General features: G+C 38.0%; 2 protein-coding genes across 5 annotated transcripts in view; one reads left to right on the top strand and one right to left on the bottom strand.

Annotated features, from left to right (window-relative positions):
- gbf1 (golgi brefeldin A resistant guanine nucleotide exchange factor 1) overlaps nucleotides 1-6527 on the top strand; it is a 90009-nt gene extending 83482 nt beyond the window's left edge. Inside the window, exons 34-40 of the mRNA XM_016512632.1 lie at nucleotides 1906-2056; nucleotides 2185-2315; nucleotides 2424-2525; nucleotides 2610-2723; nucleotides 3176-3353; nucleotides 4013-4183; nucleotides 5497-6527. Coding sequence (XP_016368118.1) covers nucleotides 1906-2056; nucleotides 2185-2315; nucleotides 2424-2525; nucleotides 2610-2723; nucleotides 3176-3353; nucleotides 4013-4183; nucleotides 5497-5732 — 1083 coding nt within the window. The 3' untranslated portion in view covers nucleotides 5733-6527. The remainder of the gene's footprint in view (nucleotides 1-1905; nucleotides 2057-2184; nucleotides 2316-2423; nucleotides 2526-2609; nucleotides 2724-3175; nucleotides 3354-4012; nucleotides 4184-5496) is intronic.
- Nucleotides 6528-8380: 1853 nt separating this feature from the next.
- LOC107708416 (core histone macro-H2A.2-like) lies at nucleotides 8381-15877 on the bottom strand. Of its 4 annotated transcripts, XM_016512629.1 has the most exons (11): nucleotides 15770-15877; nucleotides 15575-15673; nucleotides 13138-13172; nucleotides 12849-13030; nucleotides 12617-12723; nucleotides 11432-11620; nucleotides 11247-11354; nucleotides 10136-10235; nucleotides 9869-9958; nucleotides 9205-9379; nucleotides 8381-9037 (listed from the first exon to the last, which is right to left on the bottom strand). In XM_016512629.1, exons 4-11 carry the CDS (start codon nucleotides 13018-13020, stop codon nucleotides 8872-8874), a joined length of 1107 nt encoding a protein of 368 aa, XP_016368115.1. In that variant the 5' UTR covers nucleotides 13021-13030; nucleotides 13138-13172; nucleotides 15575-15673; nucleotides 15770-15877; the 3' UTR covers nucleotides 8381-8871. The 4 variants fall into 4 exon arrangements, with proteins under 4 accessions (XP_016368115.1, XP_016368116.1, XP_016368114.1 ...); XM_016512630.1 differs by lacking the exon at nucleotides 15770-15877 and having other exon boundaries at nucleotides 15575-15685; XM_016512628.1 differs by lacking the exons at nucleotides 15575-15673; nucleotides 15770-15877 and adding an exon at nucleotides 15148-15329.
- Between the last annotated feature and the right edge of the window lie 3782 nt (nucleotides 15878-19659).

Genomic DNA, 19659 nt, shown 5'->3' with positions numbered 1-19659 from the left:
AACTCCCGAACCCCGGGGGCTATCGACGCGGGGGTGGTCTCATGCGAAAGTGGGCCTCTAGACGTACACTCGATTCGCATTCGAGAGGGTTCCTCGAGCTGAAGGGATCCCCCGAATTTGGTGCGGATTCGCTGCGCCGTTAAGAAATCAAAATTTCAAAGGTTTTCCATAGACTTCAGCTTTAAAGCATTTCATCCAGGTCGCCATAGCAAACAATGGTGCAAACTAAGTAATTAAATGTATTGTCAACACTGTTCTGTGATTTCTCAATAATATAGCTTAGAAGCTGAAAAGTTCTAGCATATATTTCTTAGTAACTAAAACCCACTGCTTCACTATTAGTAGAGAGACGCTGCCAGGTAGAATTAATTCACACACGCAATCCCTCACACTAATGCATTCATATAAATGCAATCTTTGCTGTGCTACTTTTTCTGTATCTGATTTAGAACGAGCAGAATCTGGGAGAAATATAACGACCCGAAGACAAAAGAACTGATAAAAATTAGTTGTTATAGGAGCAATAGCCGTGTGGGCAGCACTGTCAAAATGCCATAGCTGTGCACAAGGTGTTCGAGTCGCAGCTCAAGCTTCAGGCTTATTTGTTCATTAATGACGTCATCAGCGACTAGTCGACCTCGAATCGACTTTCATCGCATAAATGTCGACTTTAAAAAAAAATCTGAAGTCGTTCAACCCCTAATAGATATATGTATAGGATATATAAGAGTTAAAGGGATTGTTCACAAAAATGAAATTTTTGCAGGACAGTAGAAAAAAGTGAGGAACAGTGGTCAAAGATGTCCAGTAGAGATACACTGATCTTGATTTTTCATGGCCGATTCTGACTGCCAATTTTTTTACAAGCAAATGAGCCAATTGTGATATGATTGCCGATTTTTTTTTTTAAATTTGTTTTAAGCAAGAGAATTAAGAGAATGATTACATGAACAAGATGTTTTTCTGTATTACAGGCAGAACTATCTGTAGCAATTGAAAATTAGAGGCAACCACTGCATTTGAATCATGATCCAAACAAAGATGCTACATGTAGCATGAACAGTTTCTGATTTAAATTAGATTGTATCATTTCAAAATCCGAATCAAAAACAGAATGGTCTGACTTCGGCTTTGTCTTTTCACACGTAATCACAATTTCAAAATTTTTATTTAGCCTAAACCATATTTACCTTGATAAAACACAGATTAAAACTTATACAAATAATGTTTTCAATTTAGATCCACAGTGGAGATCCGTTACGCACTGCTTGGCGTGCTGGTGCTTCTCGAGTTTTATTCAGATTCGTGATTTGCGAAACGAATCATTTACACCTCTTCGCGAACCAGTTTTCACATTCAAAGGAACCGAATTGAATCAAAAGATTCATTCATGAACTGAATATCGCTGAGCGATCAGCAAATTGCTTTCTGTTTTTTGTACTTCGCAGTTGCAATTGTAACGAAAGGGTCAGGAGAAATGTATCGGAGTAAAAGTATCCATTTTGACATTGAGGGTTTTTTAAAGTCATTAAATATTGATAGAAATATGCTCTTGGTTGTAATTTAAAAAAGGCATATTACAAAAATGTTAATGATTGTAATATAGCCTTATTTTTTTTTTCTTTTTATATCTGTTGAAATATGACCCAGACATGCTTTCTCCATATTCATAGCCTGAATAGTGCACATAAAAAGCAATATCATGATTTCTGAACATAGTATCAAATGTATAGCATGAATTTTTGTCTTTTGTCGTGTTCTTTCCACCTGTTTACCTGTCATGTCTCAGTAGTGGTTGTATTACAATAATTTATATTATCTCCATTAATAAGATGAATGTGAGTCTGAAAGTGTATAGTGTGTGAGTGTTTAGTGATTATTAAAACAGCCTGTTTGCCCATATAGTTGTTAGACCTGATGCATACACTGCACACGCGAGCAGCCGGTATCTACAGCTCTTGGGCAGAGGAACAGCACCATCTAGAGGATGCTGGCAGAAAGATCGAGGCGGATTCTCAAACACTGTGGTCCAGCTGCTGGTGTCCCCTCCTTCAAGGTCAGACTAGCCCAAAAGCATATGCTTACAATATTGAGGTTTTGTTGTAATATCTGATGTAATTTTGAATGTATAAAAGAACTGGATGTTGAGAGATGCTCTATAATGTATGTGTTTCGGCCTTGTAGGTATGGCTTGGTTGTGCTGTGATGCACGGAGGCAAGTCCGGATGCAAGCTCTCACCTACCTACAGAGGGCACTTCTTGTACACGATCTACAAACTCTGGATGCAGTGGAGTGGGAGTCCTGCTTCAACAAGGTGAACTAGTTCTGTTTGGCTATTTAGTTGATAACATGAATTTTGTTGAAAAGAACCTTTTTCAGTACATAGAACTGAGAAACGGTGGTAATGTCTGTCTGTCTTCAGGTCCTGTTTCCTTTGCTGACCAAACTCCTAGACAACATCAGTCCAGCTGATGTGGGAGGAATGGAGGAGACTAGGATGAGGGCCTGCACACTGCTTTCTAAGGTCTGGTCTAGGACTGAAATCTGAATTCATTTTAAAGTTGTTATGCTGATTATTTCATTTATTTGAATTTTTTGACCTCCTCAGGTGTTTCTGCAGCATCTCTCTCCACTGCTTTCTCTGCCCACATTTGCTGCCCTCTGGCTCACCATTTTAGACTTCATGGACAAGTACATGCACGCCGGCTCCAGCGACCTTCTGGTAAGATGCTTTCAGATGAGTATGAGAATCACCTGTATTGACCCCAAAATGTTCTCATCATTTTAATTGGTGGATAATTCAGTGAATTATTTTTACATGTATTTTTACATTTGATTATAATTTTATTTTTTACTTGAATGCAACTGCTAAAAATACCTTCTGTATCTAAAAATATTAACCTCGCCTTATGTGTTGTTACCTTGTAGGGTTATATCTATATATGTGGAAATTAGTTTGACTGGACTGCTCAGTAACTTGCCAGTAAATAGTCTTAACCAAAATGAACAAGAATTGTGAAAAGATTGTGGATCGTGATTCTTCCTGGAAAAACTTGATGTTATTTTGCCATGTCACCCACTCCTAGATAAGATGTTCAAAGATTTACAGCAAAAAAAAAAAAGGTTTTTAATTCTGAGTGCTGATGAGTCTGTGTGTTTGACTTTGGTGCACAGCTGGAGGCCATCCCTGAGTCTCTGAAGAACATGCTGCTGGTGATGGACACAGCAGGGATCTTTCACAGCGCAGACTCCCGTACAGGCTACTCAGACTTGTGGGAAATCACCTGGGAGAGAATTGACTGTTTCCTTCCCCGTCTGAAGGAAGAGCTCTTCAAACAGGCTGTCATTCCAGGTACTGAGCACTCAATAGCCGTGTTTCCACTGTCGGGCCAAAAGCGAGCGTGCTAGTGCATGCCAGGGCCAGTCACTTCTGGGGCTTGATCGGGCCTAGTCAGGGCTTCCTCGGGGCCAACGGCCAGGGATTTTCGGCCCTCTGCATACCTTGGTCCAAAGTAGGCCAACTGGGGCTGTATGATAAAGAATAATAAAGATTAGTTTGATTTAGCTTCACATATGTGCACTGCTGACAAATTAATAAATTAAATTATTTTTTATCGTAAATCATTGGTATATAAAATATTGATGCTGGAGTGTTTATGTAAGGACCAAACGCCTGCTTCTGTCAAGTTCGTTTTGCGATCTAGTTAGTTTTCATTCATTTTCTCCTCACTGGTGAAATGCTGGGGTTGTGTGACATTTGCTTCAGAGAGGCGTTTTAAAGGCAGGTTTTACAATAGTGCTGGTCTGACAGTGGAAATGCAGCTTGATTTTGGCCTCGCGGCTTGAGGTGCGAGGCTATTGGCCCCACCTGGCTGGTTATTAGCCCTGGCTCGCACTGGCCTGACAGTGGAAATGTGGCTAATCACAATACTCATATTTAACATTTGAGTTCAACCATGTACAACACAGGTTTGGATTTGGTTAGCTGATATCTTCTGTTTTTTTGTACAGAACCTGTGTGTAATGTTCCTGTGGAGCCCGTCCCACCACCTACTGCTGTTACTCCAGCCTCTCCCCCTGTGCCAGCCCCCTCACCAGTGCCAGCTGCCCCTGCAGAGCCAAACATCCCCAGCAGACCCACATCACCTCAGGACATGCCCACACCTAGTGCCAGCGGTGATCGTAAGCGTTATTTAGACACATCGGTATTGTGTTGAATAGGAATGGGTGGTATAGGGGTTACTAAGGTAATAGTTTACATTACTGGTTAAAGTTTGGTGTTGGTAAGATTTCTGTAATGTTTGCCAAGGCTGCATTTATTTGATCAAAAATACAGTAATATTGTGAAATATTATTACAATTTAAAATAGCTGTTTTCTATTTGAATATATTTTAAAATGTAATTTATTCCTGTGATGGTAAAGCTGAATTTTCAGCATCATTACTCCAGTCTTCAGTGTCACATGATCCTTCAGAAAGCATTCTAATATGCGGATTTAATTATTATTATCACTTACTATTGGTGCTTAGTTGTCAATAATGGTTCTTGTTATTATCAGTGTTTATATTTTATAAAGTATAATATAATTTTATCAATTATATCAAGTATTTTATTGATAAATATTGTTTTTATGGTTTAATATTTTGTAGAAATTGTGATACATTTTTCCCCTTTATTTATGTATTTATTTATTTTGTAACGTTATGAATGACTTTACTATCACTTTTGATGAATTTATTGCATTCTTGCCGAATAAAAGTATTAATTTTTCTTTTTGTTTTTAGTCCAAACATAAAAAAATATCCCCCCGGGTGATGCTACCCCACCAACCACCAACAGAGCATATGAAATACCAAAAAAAAATAAGATATATATATATTTTTTAAACCTCAGCAAGTAAAACACTGCAACATGACAATACAAATAACAATCAGAAATGGACTTTCACTGTCAGCGCTCCCGCTTAAAGACCGTCTGGGTTTCGTGATCCTGGTCCATGCAGGGCTTTTCAGAAACTCAGCTCGCGCCATTAGTCTATTTCAGAGTGATAGTATGAGATTAATACATAATGTTTTTGCTCAAAACTCACTCTACTGTGACCTAATGCAGATATTGTATATAATAAACTGACTCATAAATGTATTGTGAGACAGAAAGTTTACATTGACTGATGGATCGGCAGAGAATCGTCTTTCTGCGAGTCATTAAGAAATGATGCTTCTATTCTATTTAAAGATTCCTGGCAGAAATAAGAGCTATTAGTGTCATTGTAACCAAGTATTATCATAAATAGTGGTTAAATATTGAAGCTATCTAATCTCAAAGTCAAAATCAGAATATTTATTGTAAAAATATTTCTGTAACAGCTGCCAAAAATAATCTATATATTTATAGCTCCACTGTGATTTGTGATATATTTTCAAGGATTTTTTTTTTCAATTGTATATCAAAATTTAGTTATTGTCAACTCTTCTGCTTCCTTTCCTCGATGCAGGAACAGACAGATCATCTCCAGTTCCTCCCTCAAAACCACCGATGCCCACTCCAGCAAAGATGAGTCCTCCTGACTCCCCACCGCCTCCTCTGGGCCAGTCTCCACTCATCCTGCAGCCGCTTGCCTCTCCTCTGCAAGTGGGCGTCCCCCCGATGTCCCTGCCAATCATTCTGAACCCGGCTCTCATAGAGGCTACCTCACCAGTGCCCCTGCTGCCCCGCCCATCCACCAAATGACCCGCCCCTCAAACATAAGCCCAAAGAGTGCCGCCGCCACGTCTGAGGGAGAAACAGTGGAAGCAGCATCTGATTTGACTGTTCTGCACGTGTGCACTCGCTGTAGCCCACACTATTACATTATGTAACAGCAGAACCTGGAATAAGAGCGTAAGAGAGTGTGGAGGACATCGACATGCATGGTTGCCTCTCCTCATTTCAGACATCAAAGCAACTCCCAAACTGCTCAGACTCGAATGTCCTTTGGTTAAGAGATGTTACATAGATGATCCTATTTATTCAAAACAGGAAGGTGCCACCCTGGAGGACAGTTCATTATTGATGGGACTAGATTTATTTCGGTCGGTTAGGTTAACTACACCTGTCAGAGCAGATTTTAATGTATCAATACTCAGTTGTTACTCAGGCAGTGATCACAGAGAATGGCTGATGGGTAGAGGTACCGCACACTGGGTCCAGCTAATGAAACCGTAAAAACTACATTAGCGTTGAAGCTTTTATCACCGCTCAAGCTAAATGAAACTGTACAGTATGATGAAGAAAACATAATTTATTTTGACAGTTCATATTGTTTATTATTGTGGCTTTTACACTTTAATTATATAGTTTTGCCATAAATTCCTCGAGAGAAAACAGATGTAGCCACGTAAAGTTTGCCATTCATTGTTCATTCGAAAATTGAAAGCATAGTTCACCCAAAAAACGAAATTCTGTCATCATTTACTCACCTTCATGTCGTTTCAAATCTTTCTTCTATAGAACTGTTATAGAACTTCTATGGAACATCTGTAGAAAGTTGGAAAACAAACAACATCGTCGCCCATTGACTTTCTATTGTATGGACCAGGATTTTTCCTAAACTACCTTTGATGAAAGAATGTCATACAGGTATGGAACAACATGAGGGTGAGTAAATGATGACCGAATGTTCATTTTTGGGTAAACTATCCCTCCGTTCTTTTGGTTAAAAACAATAAAATATGGCTTTTTATGATGACGCCACATAATTCATTATCGTGCGTCTCTACGACATTCCAGACACCTCACTGATGTTTTCAACTAAACAAACCAGCTGTACGTCAGGCTTTATTTTGATGGGTATTTTTCTTCGTGGGTCGTCTTGAAGAGCGATAGTTTAGTTTCTCACGTTTATGTTGTATTGCTGAGGCACTTCTGCTCTTTGAAGCTTACCCTTTCAAGAATTTCTCCTGGACAATAGATAATTTTTTCCAAATACGTTTCTGCTGTTCTTTCTATCAGTTGTATCCCTTTATTGTGGTGATCTCGGCTCTGGAAGTTTACTGACCACTTTTAGCTTGGTATGAATTAATGAATGCTTCATGAGAAGTTGATCTCAGAAGAGAGCTATAAAATTCACTAATAAAAATATATAATAACTCTTGACCTGCACCTCCGCTTCCATCAGCCAAGACCACCCGCGAGCAGCTCAAGTGCTTCTAGCGATCAGCGTATGACCTGAGACTCATGCTATGTTTGGATCAGTACAGAGACAGTAGGTTCTTTAAAGAATGATACTGTAATTTATCGTCGATCGTCACTGCAGTGACAGCAGATCAGTGATCACACCATCACAAACCTATAAGGTGGCGTGGACAGGAGGACGTTGTCTTTTCTTTGTATGTGCACTTGTACTGCATTCTTAGATGCATCAGAAACTAATTCTGTAGTCAACAGGTAATTCAGTCAAAATAATCTGTATCTATATATATATATATGAATAAAAGTTAATGTACTTTTTACAATGTAATATATGGTAAAATATCCTAATGTTGTGTCATTGTTTTTCTCTTGCATGTCAATTATGTTTTATTACTTTCATTTAATTTGAATTATTTAGGAAGCTAAGACCCAAAGAGGAGAATAAAGCTCAGCCAAAAATTAAAATAGTTTTTAATGCTTCCAGAATTTTTTTTCTCTCCATAGACAGGAAATCAGCGGCCAAAAACGAACCAAAACTCTGGTTACCCGCAAAGTCATACAGGTTTGGAACGACTTGAGGGTGAGCAAATGACAATTTCCTTTAATCTACAATGGAGGTTGATTTATACCACCAAGCTCCTCAAAGGACTAAAAAGCTAAAGTAATCCATGTCAGGTGCCTTGTGAGAGCCCATTAGTGTTTGCCATTGATGACATCACACCTGATGCATCTAATCTTTCAAGAAACATCAGAGAAAATGAGATCAGCGCTTCCGGTGAAGGCAAGTTTTTCAGCAGTTCACAACTTGCATTTCAGACTGTATCTATATGGAATACTTCATGATTTTGATGGTATAATAAACATTCCCTTCAGTTTTGTGGGAAACAGCTGCGTGGATGTTGATCTTTATGATTCATTAAAGAAAACGGGTTTTGAAGTAAACGATGACAAGTTTTGGACATTAAAAGGGATTCTGTCATTTACTCGCCATGTCGTTCCAAACCTGTATGACTTACTTTCTTCTGTGGAATGTAGTGTATTTTTGTCCGACGGAAACTGTTTGGTTGCCAACATTCTTCAAGATATCTTTTATGTTCTGCAGAAGAAAGTCAGTCATACAGGATTGAAACGACATGAGGCTGAGTAAATTAATGGTGTGGAAAAAGAAAGCTCAACCTGTGGTGTAAAACATTTTTTTATTTCAAAGCAGAACAAGAAACTTTTTTTTTTTTTTTTTTGATAAACCAAAACAGTCAGAAACCACACATGATATATCTAGGCAAAAAACAACGGTCAAAAGTTCCAACTCTGAACATGGAATGTAAAAACAAGATCAGTCTAAGGATAAAAATGGCAAACGATGAAGATTAAGTCGATCTAGTCTAAATGAATGTCTTTTCTTTAAAGGAGAACAGTGAAACATAAATGTGTACAGTACATCACTCACAAATATCCTTGTTTAAACACCTTCAAATAATCTGTTGTCAAAAACATATACCTACAACATCTTTCACCAAGCTGCACTACACTCCACTTAGTACGCTCCTACTAGCCTGGATGCACTCTCCGCTAAAGCTCACGTTTAACTAATTTCACCTTCCCACGACGGCGAGGCCAACAAAACCAGTCAAAGCAAAGCTAAAACAGAGCTGCATCCAGGCGTTACACTTTCAAAAGAAATCAAACCCATGACTCAACATCACTTGGCGTCCATCTTTGCCATCTCCTGCAGGTATATCCCAATGCTCTCGCTGTCAAACAGAACAAAGTAAATGTTCTTCAGGGAGGAGGTGGTTGCTGAGACAAAATGGTTCGAAATGGCCTTCAGTATTAACTGGGCTGCTGTCTGCTTTGGGAAACCATTTCTGTCGGAACAAAAACCAAAGAGGTAAGATGATTTCCATTTTCTGGGAACTATTTCTCACCACAATCACTTCGAAACAGCCATGCAGTAAATGAGCTTCAAATCTAGTTGCCTATTGATCTGAAAGCCCAAGGATATTCATCCTGTGTGAATGATTGTGATGCTCACCGTCCGGCGGGTAGCGAAGGGAAGGCCACCGACTTGAGCTTCTTCTCCTCTGCAGCAGACAGACAGTTCTTGACTGTTTTCTCGAGCTGATCTTCACACTTCTCTGAACCCCACTGAGGAACATGACAATGGATGATGAAACGTGCTGCCATCCCACTGGCTTGGCTCACAGCCACTGCAGAGCAGAGGGAATACGAAACGGTCACAACAACATCTTTCTTCAGCATCTACAGGGGATTTCTTCCCACTTTCTTGTTCGACTTTTAAAGTTTCCAGACTTTTTGATCAAAGAATCAAATGACTGAGGAAAACGAGTCACAGTTTTGGGCTGATTTTCCATTGTATGTCATGTAACAATCTTTGTAGAACACTTTTAGTGTACAAATGTCTGCAGAACAGAACAAGCTATAAAAATCTTCATTCACTACTGAAGATTTTGCACTTTTCCAGGCACGTAAATGATCCTAAAAATGCCTGGAATCGATTTTCAACCGGCTCGCGGTTAATCGTTACATCCCTACTGGTATCACTAGGTTTCCATGACGGCTGTACTTTTTTCTATATTCAAATATTTAACAAGGTCATTTCCTGCCCCTTTGAACATTGCTAGAGCACACACACTAATTTGTGTCAGCTTGAGTCAAGAAATGTGTGTGACTTCAACCTGATGCAACCTCCAAAGGACCCTGGCTTTTTCTCAGCTCCTTGACGGTCTCTAGGAAATCTTTTCCTCCTGCTTTCTCCAGAGCGTTACCTGGGTCACAGCACAGAAAATACATGAGCTTTCGCCATATCCTTTAAAAAGAGGCTTAAACATCTCTTTAAATATTCAGGCGAATCGACACTTGCTACACAAATCTATCATTTTACCACCTAGCAAATGCAACTGACATTAATTTAATAGTAGCTAACAGCACTGTAATGCACTGACCGATTCCCTCTTTCAGATCAATCTCTGCGTTTGTGGGATTGATGATTCCCTCCACTTTGATCGTGCCGATTTTGCCGATTTCACTCTCTGTAAGAGACAGCTGATAAACAAACCACATTATTACATTGTCAAGTCTTAAATCACCAGTGTATTAGAAATGCTACAATAAAAATCAGTAATAATATGATTTTACTGCCGATATAAAATGAATCAAAACTGTAAATATTGTGATGATTCTGAGGGGTGATGAATTTTAGTCTTGCGTGGCAAATTTGAATTTTATTTGCTTCCATTTAGGGGTCGCCAAGGCTGATATATCATTTCTTTTGATAGCGCTAAGAATCCTGTCCCTCGTCTTAATTATCGTCGCTGTTTAAAGATTCTGTATAATAATTGAAAGGCAAATGCTGGAACTTTTTCACGTACTGAGCATACTGTTGGTTACAGTGTTTACTTCCTTTTTATTTTATTATAACTGCTTTATTTGTAAACACAAATTCCTATCTGAAGTATGAATGTTTATTTTACAGATTTTTTCAAAATCAAATTCTAATTATTTTTACATTTTATTTTTAGTAGGTATTATATAAAATAAACATAAATTGTTGTAAAGTGGAGTAGATGGTAATTTTACACATTTTGAACTTTTTATAATTTGTCGTATTTTGTATACTGAAGCCCTAGGGTGACGTCTTATGGTTTTACAGATTTTTGAATTAAATTCAAATTAATTTTCATATTTATTTTGAATGATTTTTAACCAGTACTATGTAAAATAAATATTATATTATCACATATTTCAGCTTTAGATTGGCCAGCGACCACCCTACTGTCTAAAGATATCTGCATCGGCCATCAAAAAATTAATATCGGTAGACCGCAAGTTCCATTTATTACTGCGATTCAGTTCAGAGTGTCAGTCGCAATATATCAAAAACCATGATTCAGCTATTCATTTGTGTAATCCAAGACCGTTTGTAAAAAAGTAAAAAATATATGTAGGTAAATTACTAAATGTACCTTGCATTCAAAGGTATACAGACTTGATAATGTGCTCTGCAAGTGTTAAAATAAATTCTCGGTAATGTGTTATAAGCACAGCTATTTCCACCTTTTGTCCAAGGAATAAGCTTTTCGCAGAGAGAATAGTAAAGCCCTCTCCTGGTCCGTCTTCAGTTGTTGTGCTGGCATCTGCTTCTTTGTCATTCTCTGTGCTTTTCTGCATAAAAGAAACATCTTTTAGAATTCTGACAGATAAACAGTACCAGAGCAACCTATGTATGACGCTGCACGCACTTTGGGTTTGCGGCCTGGTTTTCCTTTGCTCTTTTTGCTGGGTTTCTTGATGGGTTTCCGGTTCACCCTCTTCTCGGGAACGGTCACCTGAGTCTCCATCTTCGCCTTGGCTCCTCTCTTCTTGGAGAGCAGCTCAGGATGGATGCGAGGCAGAACGCCACCATTTGATATGGTCACCCCTCTGAGCAACTATCCAATAACATAGAAAAACAAACTCATCATTGGCATTGCTACAAGGACTACAATTGTTAAAATGCGGATCCTAAAACATCTTGCAGAGCTACACTACCAATCAAAATACTGGAATAATTAATATTTTTTTAGTGTTATGAAAAAAAGCCTCTTGTGCTTTCCAAAGCTGCATTTATTTGATAAAAAAAATACAGAAAAAAAGTAATATTATGGGAATATTATTGCAATTTAAAACAACTATTATTCTATTTGAATTTATTTTAAAATGTATTTTTTCCCTGTCTTCAGTGTCACATGATCCTTCATTCTAACATGCTGATTTGCTGCTCAAAAAACATTTCTTATTATCAAAATTGTTTTTCCTGCTTTGTACGGACTGCTTTATAAACCATTCAAAAGTTTGGTGTAATATTGATTGATTGATTGATTTTTAAGAAGAAATTACTACTTGTATTCAGCAAGGATAAATTAAAAAAGACCAAGTGGTCATAAATACAAAAAAATTATATTTCAAATAAATGTTTTTAATATTAAGCAGTAAAAACTTTAATAATATTAAGATTTTTTTTTTAGCAGCAAATCAGCATATTAGTATGATTTCTGAAGGATCATGTGAAACTGAAGACTGGAGTAATGATGCTGAAAATTCAGCTTTGACATCACAACAATAAATTACATTTTACAGTTATTACAATAGAAAACAGTTATTTCACAATATTACTGTTTTCCCATCAAATACATGCAGCTTTGGTGAGCATAAGAGACTTTTCAAAAACAGTAAAAAACCTTTATTACTCCAAACGTTTGACCTGTAGTGGATATAATAAGTTTGTGTAGCCTAACCAGTATAAAAGTGGGCTACTCAAGCGAAGGTGCCATAGTAGCCTACAGCAAAAAAAAAAAAAGTGTACTGCAAGTTGTTTTTGGACACAAAGAGTGTGCTAAACATTAACCCTAACCGACCTCAGTCTATTTTAACATGTAATTCATTACCTGGTTGAGTTCTTCGTCATTGGCCACTGCCAGCTTGATGTGTCGTGGAGTGATTCTCCCCTTCTTGTTGTCTCTTGCTGCATTTCCAGCCAACTCCAAGATCTCCGCTACAAAAACATCAGCGCAACAGAGACTCTCAGAACCGTAATATAATTAAACGACTGCATAATGACAACTTTTTTTTGGTAAAAGATTATTTCATTCCAGAACCATAGAGAATCTGGATTCCCACCTGCTAAGTACTCAATGACAGCTGCCATGTAGACGGGGGCGCCCATGCCAATGCGATACTTATGGGTTCCTGTGCGCAAGTAACGCATCATCCTCCCGACAGGAAATATGACTCCTGCCCGGGAAGAACGAGACAGCTTGGTGATCTTTTTCTTTCCTCCTCTGGCTGACATCCTGCCTTTTCTGTCGAGAAAAATATAATATTTCTTTCATCATCATCTTTCGATCAAGATAACAATCGGCAACACGTAATCAAAACATCAGTCGTGTGAGTGACAGAGCAGACCCACCTCCTCTTGACTCACAGTGCCACTGGATGGAGTACCTACAGACGAATCAAGATAAAATGATTCATTCATTAACATCTCTGAATGTGACTGAACTCAACCGTCTCCATCTGCTTCAACAGATGATGATCACAGACACGCTCTTATCCATGAAAATGACCAAATTAGTACAAGAACAAAGCTAATTCCTAGGCACATTCAAAAAGTTACAGCTTTCTGGCCACAATTTAAGCTTTAAGGGAGGGATTTTTCACTCCACTGACACGCATATGAACAAAACGTTCAAGTCTGGTTAACTCAGATCTGCACATTTGCGTAATGAGATGATGTATAACCAAAAAAACTAAAATCTAAACGCCACATATTGATTGGCGCCATCTTGTGAATAAAAATGGGTATATAGCACACATATGTCTGCAAGATGTCTGTTAAAGATCTGGAAAGCATCTGCTGTGTACAAACATCTGATAGACGTCAGTTTTACATACATTCTAAATCATAAACATCTTAAAGACATTTTCTAAACATCTGTTTGACATCTGATAGGAAACGTGCTATAGACGTATTGCAAATCCTGATAGCACACGTACATCACGGAGACGTCTATTTGACGTCTGCGTTTACATCTGCAAGACATATTTTTTAGTGTTTGCTCATCTGCAATACGTCTATAGGACGTTTCCTATCAGATGTCAAATAGACGTTTAGAAAATGTCTTTAAGATGTTTATGATTTTAGAATGTATGTAAAACTGTCAGATGTTTGCACACAGCAGATGCTTTCCAGACGAAGCGATCTTTAACAGACATCTTGCAGACGTACCTGTGCTATCTGGGAAACATTTAGCGTATGCTTGCAGCCAATCACACAGCCTTTCAAAGCAGACTCTGTGCTATGTACTATGCTGATAATGTGCCTTTGTGCCTTGCTATATTATTATTATATATTATATTATATAATCTTTAATGGTTAAAAGCGCACAAGTCCCCAGGTAAAAACAGCAAGAGAGACTTACATAAACTGGAGAAAGACAACTAACTAGTCCATATAAACTGTAACTTGGATTCCTGATTAATACGTTATTTACAAATGAATACCGTTGTTGTGTTCGTCTTACTGTCCAATCAGTATGCCATATTTATTTGGTAAATAGCCATGTAATTAGCAGGATAATGTACATTTTTTTTGGGGGGATGAAATGTAACCTGTTCTTTACAGGTTTCATTAGGTTTACCCATATAAAAATAGTGTATAAGCACTGCATGCCATAAGGTATTTATTTATGTTGACCAAGAAGGCATGGAAATCACTCCCTTTAGCCTAACACAAATATGACCCAAGGCCTGCTCTCTCTCTCTCTCTCTGCGCACAACCTGCAGCGACCCCGCACTGACATCACAAATTAAAGGCGCAGCGCTTGCTTTAAAACAAACAGACATGCATAAACACAGAGCGCAATTACTCCCCGCTATATAAAAAAAAATTCGCCTCAAATATGTGACAAAAGACCCGCCTCCTGCCAGTCACAGCACGTTAACACCATTACATTCAGTCGGGATGCGGTACTTGATCGCGAGGCCGTCGCCGAATCCGCGAATCAAAGCGTACGATCAAAAGGCCTCGCCTTAACTTCACCGCTTCTCCGTCAAATACACACAAAACACGGACATGCTTGTTTTGCAAACACATTAGGTGGTGCACTAATACATATTCTTGGTTTTAAACCCCGCTCCTCCCACATCAACTCACCCCCATTTTGTTTTTACATCGTTGTATTTACATTCAGTAAAAGACCCGATCTACAACGCAAGCGAGTGATGCATTTCGACGCGACACAACTGGACCGTTGTTGTAATAATCAACGCATCTGCAAGCGAGCTGCGTTCAGCTTGGTTTTTTAATTTTTTTATAATGCGAACCCTGTCGTTTCGTCGCGCGCAGTGTGCTCGAGCCGTATTCGCATGCATTGCACCGCGCGCTTTTATCAACTCAGTATCTCGTGCCAATATTTACCTGTTCGTTCTCTACAAATGCTGCATGTACCAAATCTATCTGTCCTCTGACAGGCGCAAATAAGGAGGAGTTACTGGTCTTATTCCTTATTCCCTGTCCTTGTGTGCTGAGCCTCTGCTGTTCCTTAAAAAAAAAAATACTGAGAGAGACCGCGAAAAACTACAGCAGCCAGTACCACCTTACTGTCGATGGAGGCAGGCTTTAGGCTACTGCTGGTTCTCATTTAAAAAACATTACATTCAATATATGAAATACATTAGAGTGCATCCAATGCAATTCATGCTAAATGCATCTATAAGCGAATATGGGATATTATGTGGATATAATGCATTATCAAGCCATCATTTCTCATCTATAGGCGGTTGAGAGCAGCATGCAAAATCAACCGTCACAGACAGCTGCAGGTGACTGGGAGACTGATACTTACTGTAAAAATCTCTCTTCGCCTGGTCTCTACGCGAGGGCGCGTTGATCTTCATTCATTTTCACCCGAATAGACACTCTCCTGGCGCCTAATGAACTCGATCTGATGTGCACATTGAAAAATGAACCTCACGCAGTGCACACGAACGGTGCACTTCAAAATCAGACTTCTTCATTGTGAGTTAGGATTGCTACATACCTGGTCGGATTTATATGCAAATCTCTGGTAAATGTAAAATCTGATGTGCGTTGAAAGGCTCGAATAATTGGCGTCTAAAATGTGTGCTAGACCAAACTGGTTCTACAGAGGGCAGTCATAGATCAGAATTCAGATTGCTGTGGTCCGGTAGGGGGCGGTATTGTATTATGTTGGCTAATGTTTCCCCAGCGCCCATCAGACAAGGACAGCCGTTCCTCTGGGACTTTTGATGTAGAAATTGTAAGCATGTACATGGCATAAAATATGTTTTAATTACTTGTTGAATTAAATTTCGCAAATTCAAGTTACACATAGCAGGACTGAGAGAAACATCTTTAACCAGACATGAAATTGTCTTATGTTTTTCACACACAAAAGATCCCTGAAGGGGTTTTTACTCTTCTAGATGACATGCATGCTCAAATATGACCTCATGTGAGAAACCCCATCCTAAAATTTAAAAGCCAGCTATATTTATATGTTTAAAGAACAGAATTATTGTGTGAAAATAAGCAAGTAAGTAAATAAATAAATAATTACAATTTGGGGAAATATTTGGCTTCTACATTATAAAGTTTTATTTATTATACGGTTATATGTATTATTTTAATTTAACTTTGACTGTTTTACAATCAGGGTTTATTGTTAATGTATTTAAATAATAATATGTATATAATAATAATTCCTGAAGTCAACTGTGTGAAATGTTTAGACGGTAAGTGACAGTAAAAAAAAAAAAATCTAGTTGTGATTTATAAAGTCCAGCCAAGACCATTGTAGAACCCAGTTAAGTGGATTGAAAAAAAAATTTCTTTGAATATAATTCAAAAAATATCTGAATAAATATATTACAGAGTGTAATACCCATTGTGTGACAGATTCCTTATGCTACCACAGAGGGACTTTGAAAATGATTTCCCCAGCCCTGCAAGCTCTTCTGGGGCAACTTTCAGGGATAAAGTGCGTCTTTCAGAACAGGCCCAGGCCAGGAGGATGCTGGGAAGAGCGTCTTGCATGCTCTTAGTCAGCAGAGCCAGACTGAATCATCTAAACACCTGGTTCCAGCAATCTAAATGATGAACTGGTAATGACTGGACCTGGTCTACAGGGGTCCTCGGCTCCAGTATCTCTATGATATCGAGCTCATATAGATGTATGACATATGCTTACCAATAAAACTCAGTCTGTCTCAAGTTTGGTGATGTTTAGAGATGGTGATGCCCGCTTTAAGTAAAAGTGTGAGCTGAATGTAAATACAGACATAAGTTCCAACCTGTGTTACATGCAAAATGAAGCTGTTTTCATATGATTTCCATCTGTGTTTTCTTATTGCCATTTGGTATCTTGACGTTGAATTAATTTTCCCTACTTGCTTATTTTAGCACTCTTACAAGTATTACGTCACTGATATATATATATATATATACAGTATGTATATATGTATGTATATATGTATGTATATCTACACCTTCTCTATAGGAGTGTGTTGAGCAAGTTATTTATTGTGGGAACCTGTCAATATGTGTATCCTTATTGCACTGCCCATTATGCATTTGCTCTTTAGGAATTATATAATAAATTAACATTTAATTAACATAAGGGATGTTTATGATGACGCAATTAATTTTTGAAGGATCATGTGTTTGTAAATGAGAAGCGATTGTGAGATTGTTTGAAGATTTGATGTTAGCTTGTCTTGTTGAGATGTTGAAGTTTTGCCCGGTCTTGTATCTTGCAAGCCTCTATTAGTTTTAGATTTACTGTATGGTGAACATTTTACGATAATAGGGAATTTAGAATCATTGAAATGTCTTGTACTCTTGATATGGACCTTCTTTATACAATTTGTTAACAATAATATTTAACAATAACATACACTGTACTGATAAATGTAACTGTATCTGTCATTTTAACTTTTTAGTCTTAGTTTTACTTTGGATAGAATAGAATTGAAAAGAAAAATAGAATAAAATAGAAAATAGAATAGAATTGAATTGAAAAAAAAATATATATATAGAGAGAGAGAGATTAGACCATGCCCATGAATATTCAGATTTTAATCAGAAAGTCATATTCTGATTATATAAGAATTATGTAAATGATTCTCATATTTACTAATTACTGTAACCAGTTTAAGTCAAAATTACTGTTTCTAAAAAAGACAGTTGGCACATTCCTTTATTAATTGAATTTTGGGTCACCTACGTACTAACCGAAAATATCCTAGGGATATTTTCTTCAGAAAATGTAAAAACTGACTAAAGTTGATGTAAGGTCACATGGTCTTTTTATAATGTCATCAAGACTTTTGATATCAAGTTGTTTGCGAGGATTCCTTAACATGAACAAGCTGTCCTGACAGTGGCATGATTAAAAAACCCATCAGCAAAATAACCCCCATCACACAGCTCCGGCATGGCTACCTTTGTCAGGTATTTTTAGGCCTCAGACAAGCAGGCGATGGTGTGTCTCCCTCTCCCAGAACAGATTCCACAAAAAGAGCCACCCTTGGGGATGCTGTGAATAGCCCCTCTTCTGTTTAACCCGTCCCTCTAAGGTCCAGTGTCATTGCAAAGGGCCCTAAGAGAGTCCCAAGGCAGAAAGAGCTGTACAGAGAGAGAAAGCTAGCGAGGGTAACAGAGGAAGAGTTTCAGATTACACTCAAAGGGGATTGTCGTGTCAAAATAGGCTTTCAGAGCGGCGACAAACCATGGGCCACCGACCTTACCCCTTTGCCAAGCCGAACATTCCTGACGGATATTTTTAGAGGTGGCATTTAAAGTTGGCAGAGTATCAACTCCCAGACAATCTGCAGTATTTCCTGTTCCTGTAAAAGAGGGAGGTCTGTGACACAAATGCCCACCCAGACAGGGCTGTCTAAAAATAGACATGTCAACCACGTTTTACTTCAATTTCATATTTTCTTGATGTGTAAATTACAGATTTGTTTACAAACCAGCACACATTGTGTTGTGCTGAAACAGAGCATTGTTGACATTGCTGTTCAATATTGAAAGAGATGAATTGTGGTCCTGGTCCAACCTAAACTAGGGTGAAATACACACAGTCATGTAGATCAGTGAAAAGGCTGGGCGGCTGCTTTGATCACCGTTTATGAGGAAAGAGCCAGAATGACCAACACATCATCTGTCCAACTTTGCTAGTTAAGCCAAACATTCCCTAAAGTGGTTTAATTTGAAACAGGTTAGCCCAGGTAGCCAGTATCCCATTTAAAAGTTGAAATATCAGTAAATATTCATTAGTCAGTTGAGAGATTTTATTTGTTGATGAAGCTATATTTGTGTCACATCACCTCTGAACATTACATACTGTATGAACTTGTTGGTGTTTATAAATGGGCATAGAATATTGGGTAACACTTTAGTTTAGGCACCAATTCTCACTGTTAAGTAGCTGCTTATTAGCATGCATACTACTAGTTTATTAATACTTATAAAGCGCATAGTATAATGCCTTATTTTGCATGACCATATTTTAGATCCCTTAATCCTACACCATATCTAAATTTAACAGCCTTATTAACTATTAATAAGAAGCTAATTAGGAGTTTATTGATGCAAATGTCGTAGTTAGGAGTTAGTTAATATAGTGAGAATTGGTCCCCAGACTAAAGTGTGAGCAAATATTGAGATCTTGTGTTTCTCCCTGCCAATCAATCACGTGTAATTACTTCACAATAAGGCTTGGTTATAGAACAATATGCTTTTGTATGATTAGTAATGTATTTGACTCTTTTTTTATATAATTAAATTTTTTTGGCCTATAGAGATTACAGGAAAAGGAAATGTTGCAAGCAGTAGCAAATCACTAAGCCATGTCTCTGATGGCTCTTTTTGCTCTTCTCAGAATCAGAATCAGAAAGAACTTTA

The sequence above is a fragment of the Sinocyclocheilus rhinocerous genome, unplaced genomic scaffold (genome assembly GCF_001515625.1).
Source record: "Sinocyclocheilus rhinocerous isolate Xijiao unplaced genomic scaffold, SAMN03320098_v1.1 scaffold295, whole genome shotgun sequence".
Classification (NCBI taxonomy): Eukaryota; Metazoa; Chordata; class Actinopteri; order Cypriniformes; family Cyprinidae; genus Sinocyclocheilus; species Sinocyclocheilus rhinocerous.
This window is presented reverse-complemented; position numbering and strand designations above follow the sequence as displayed.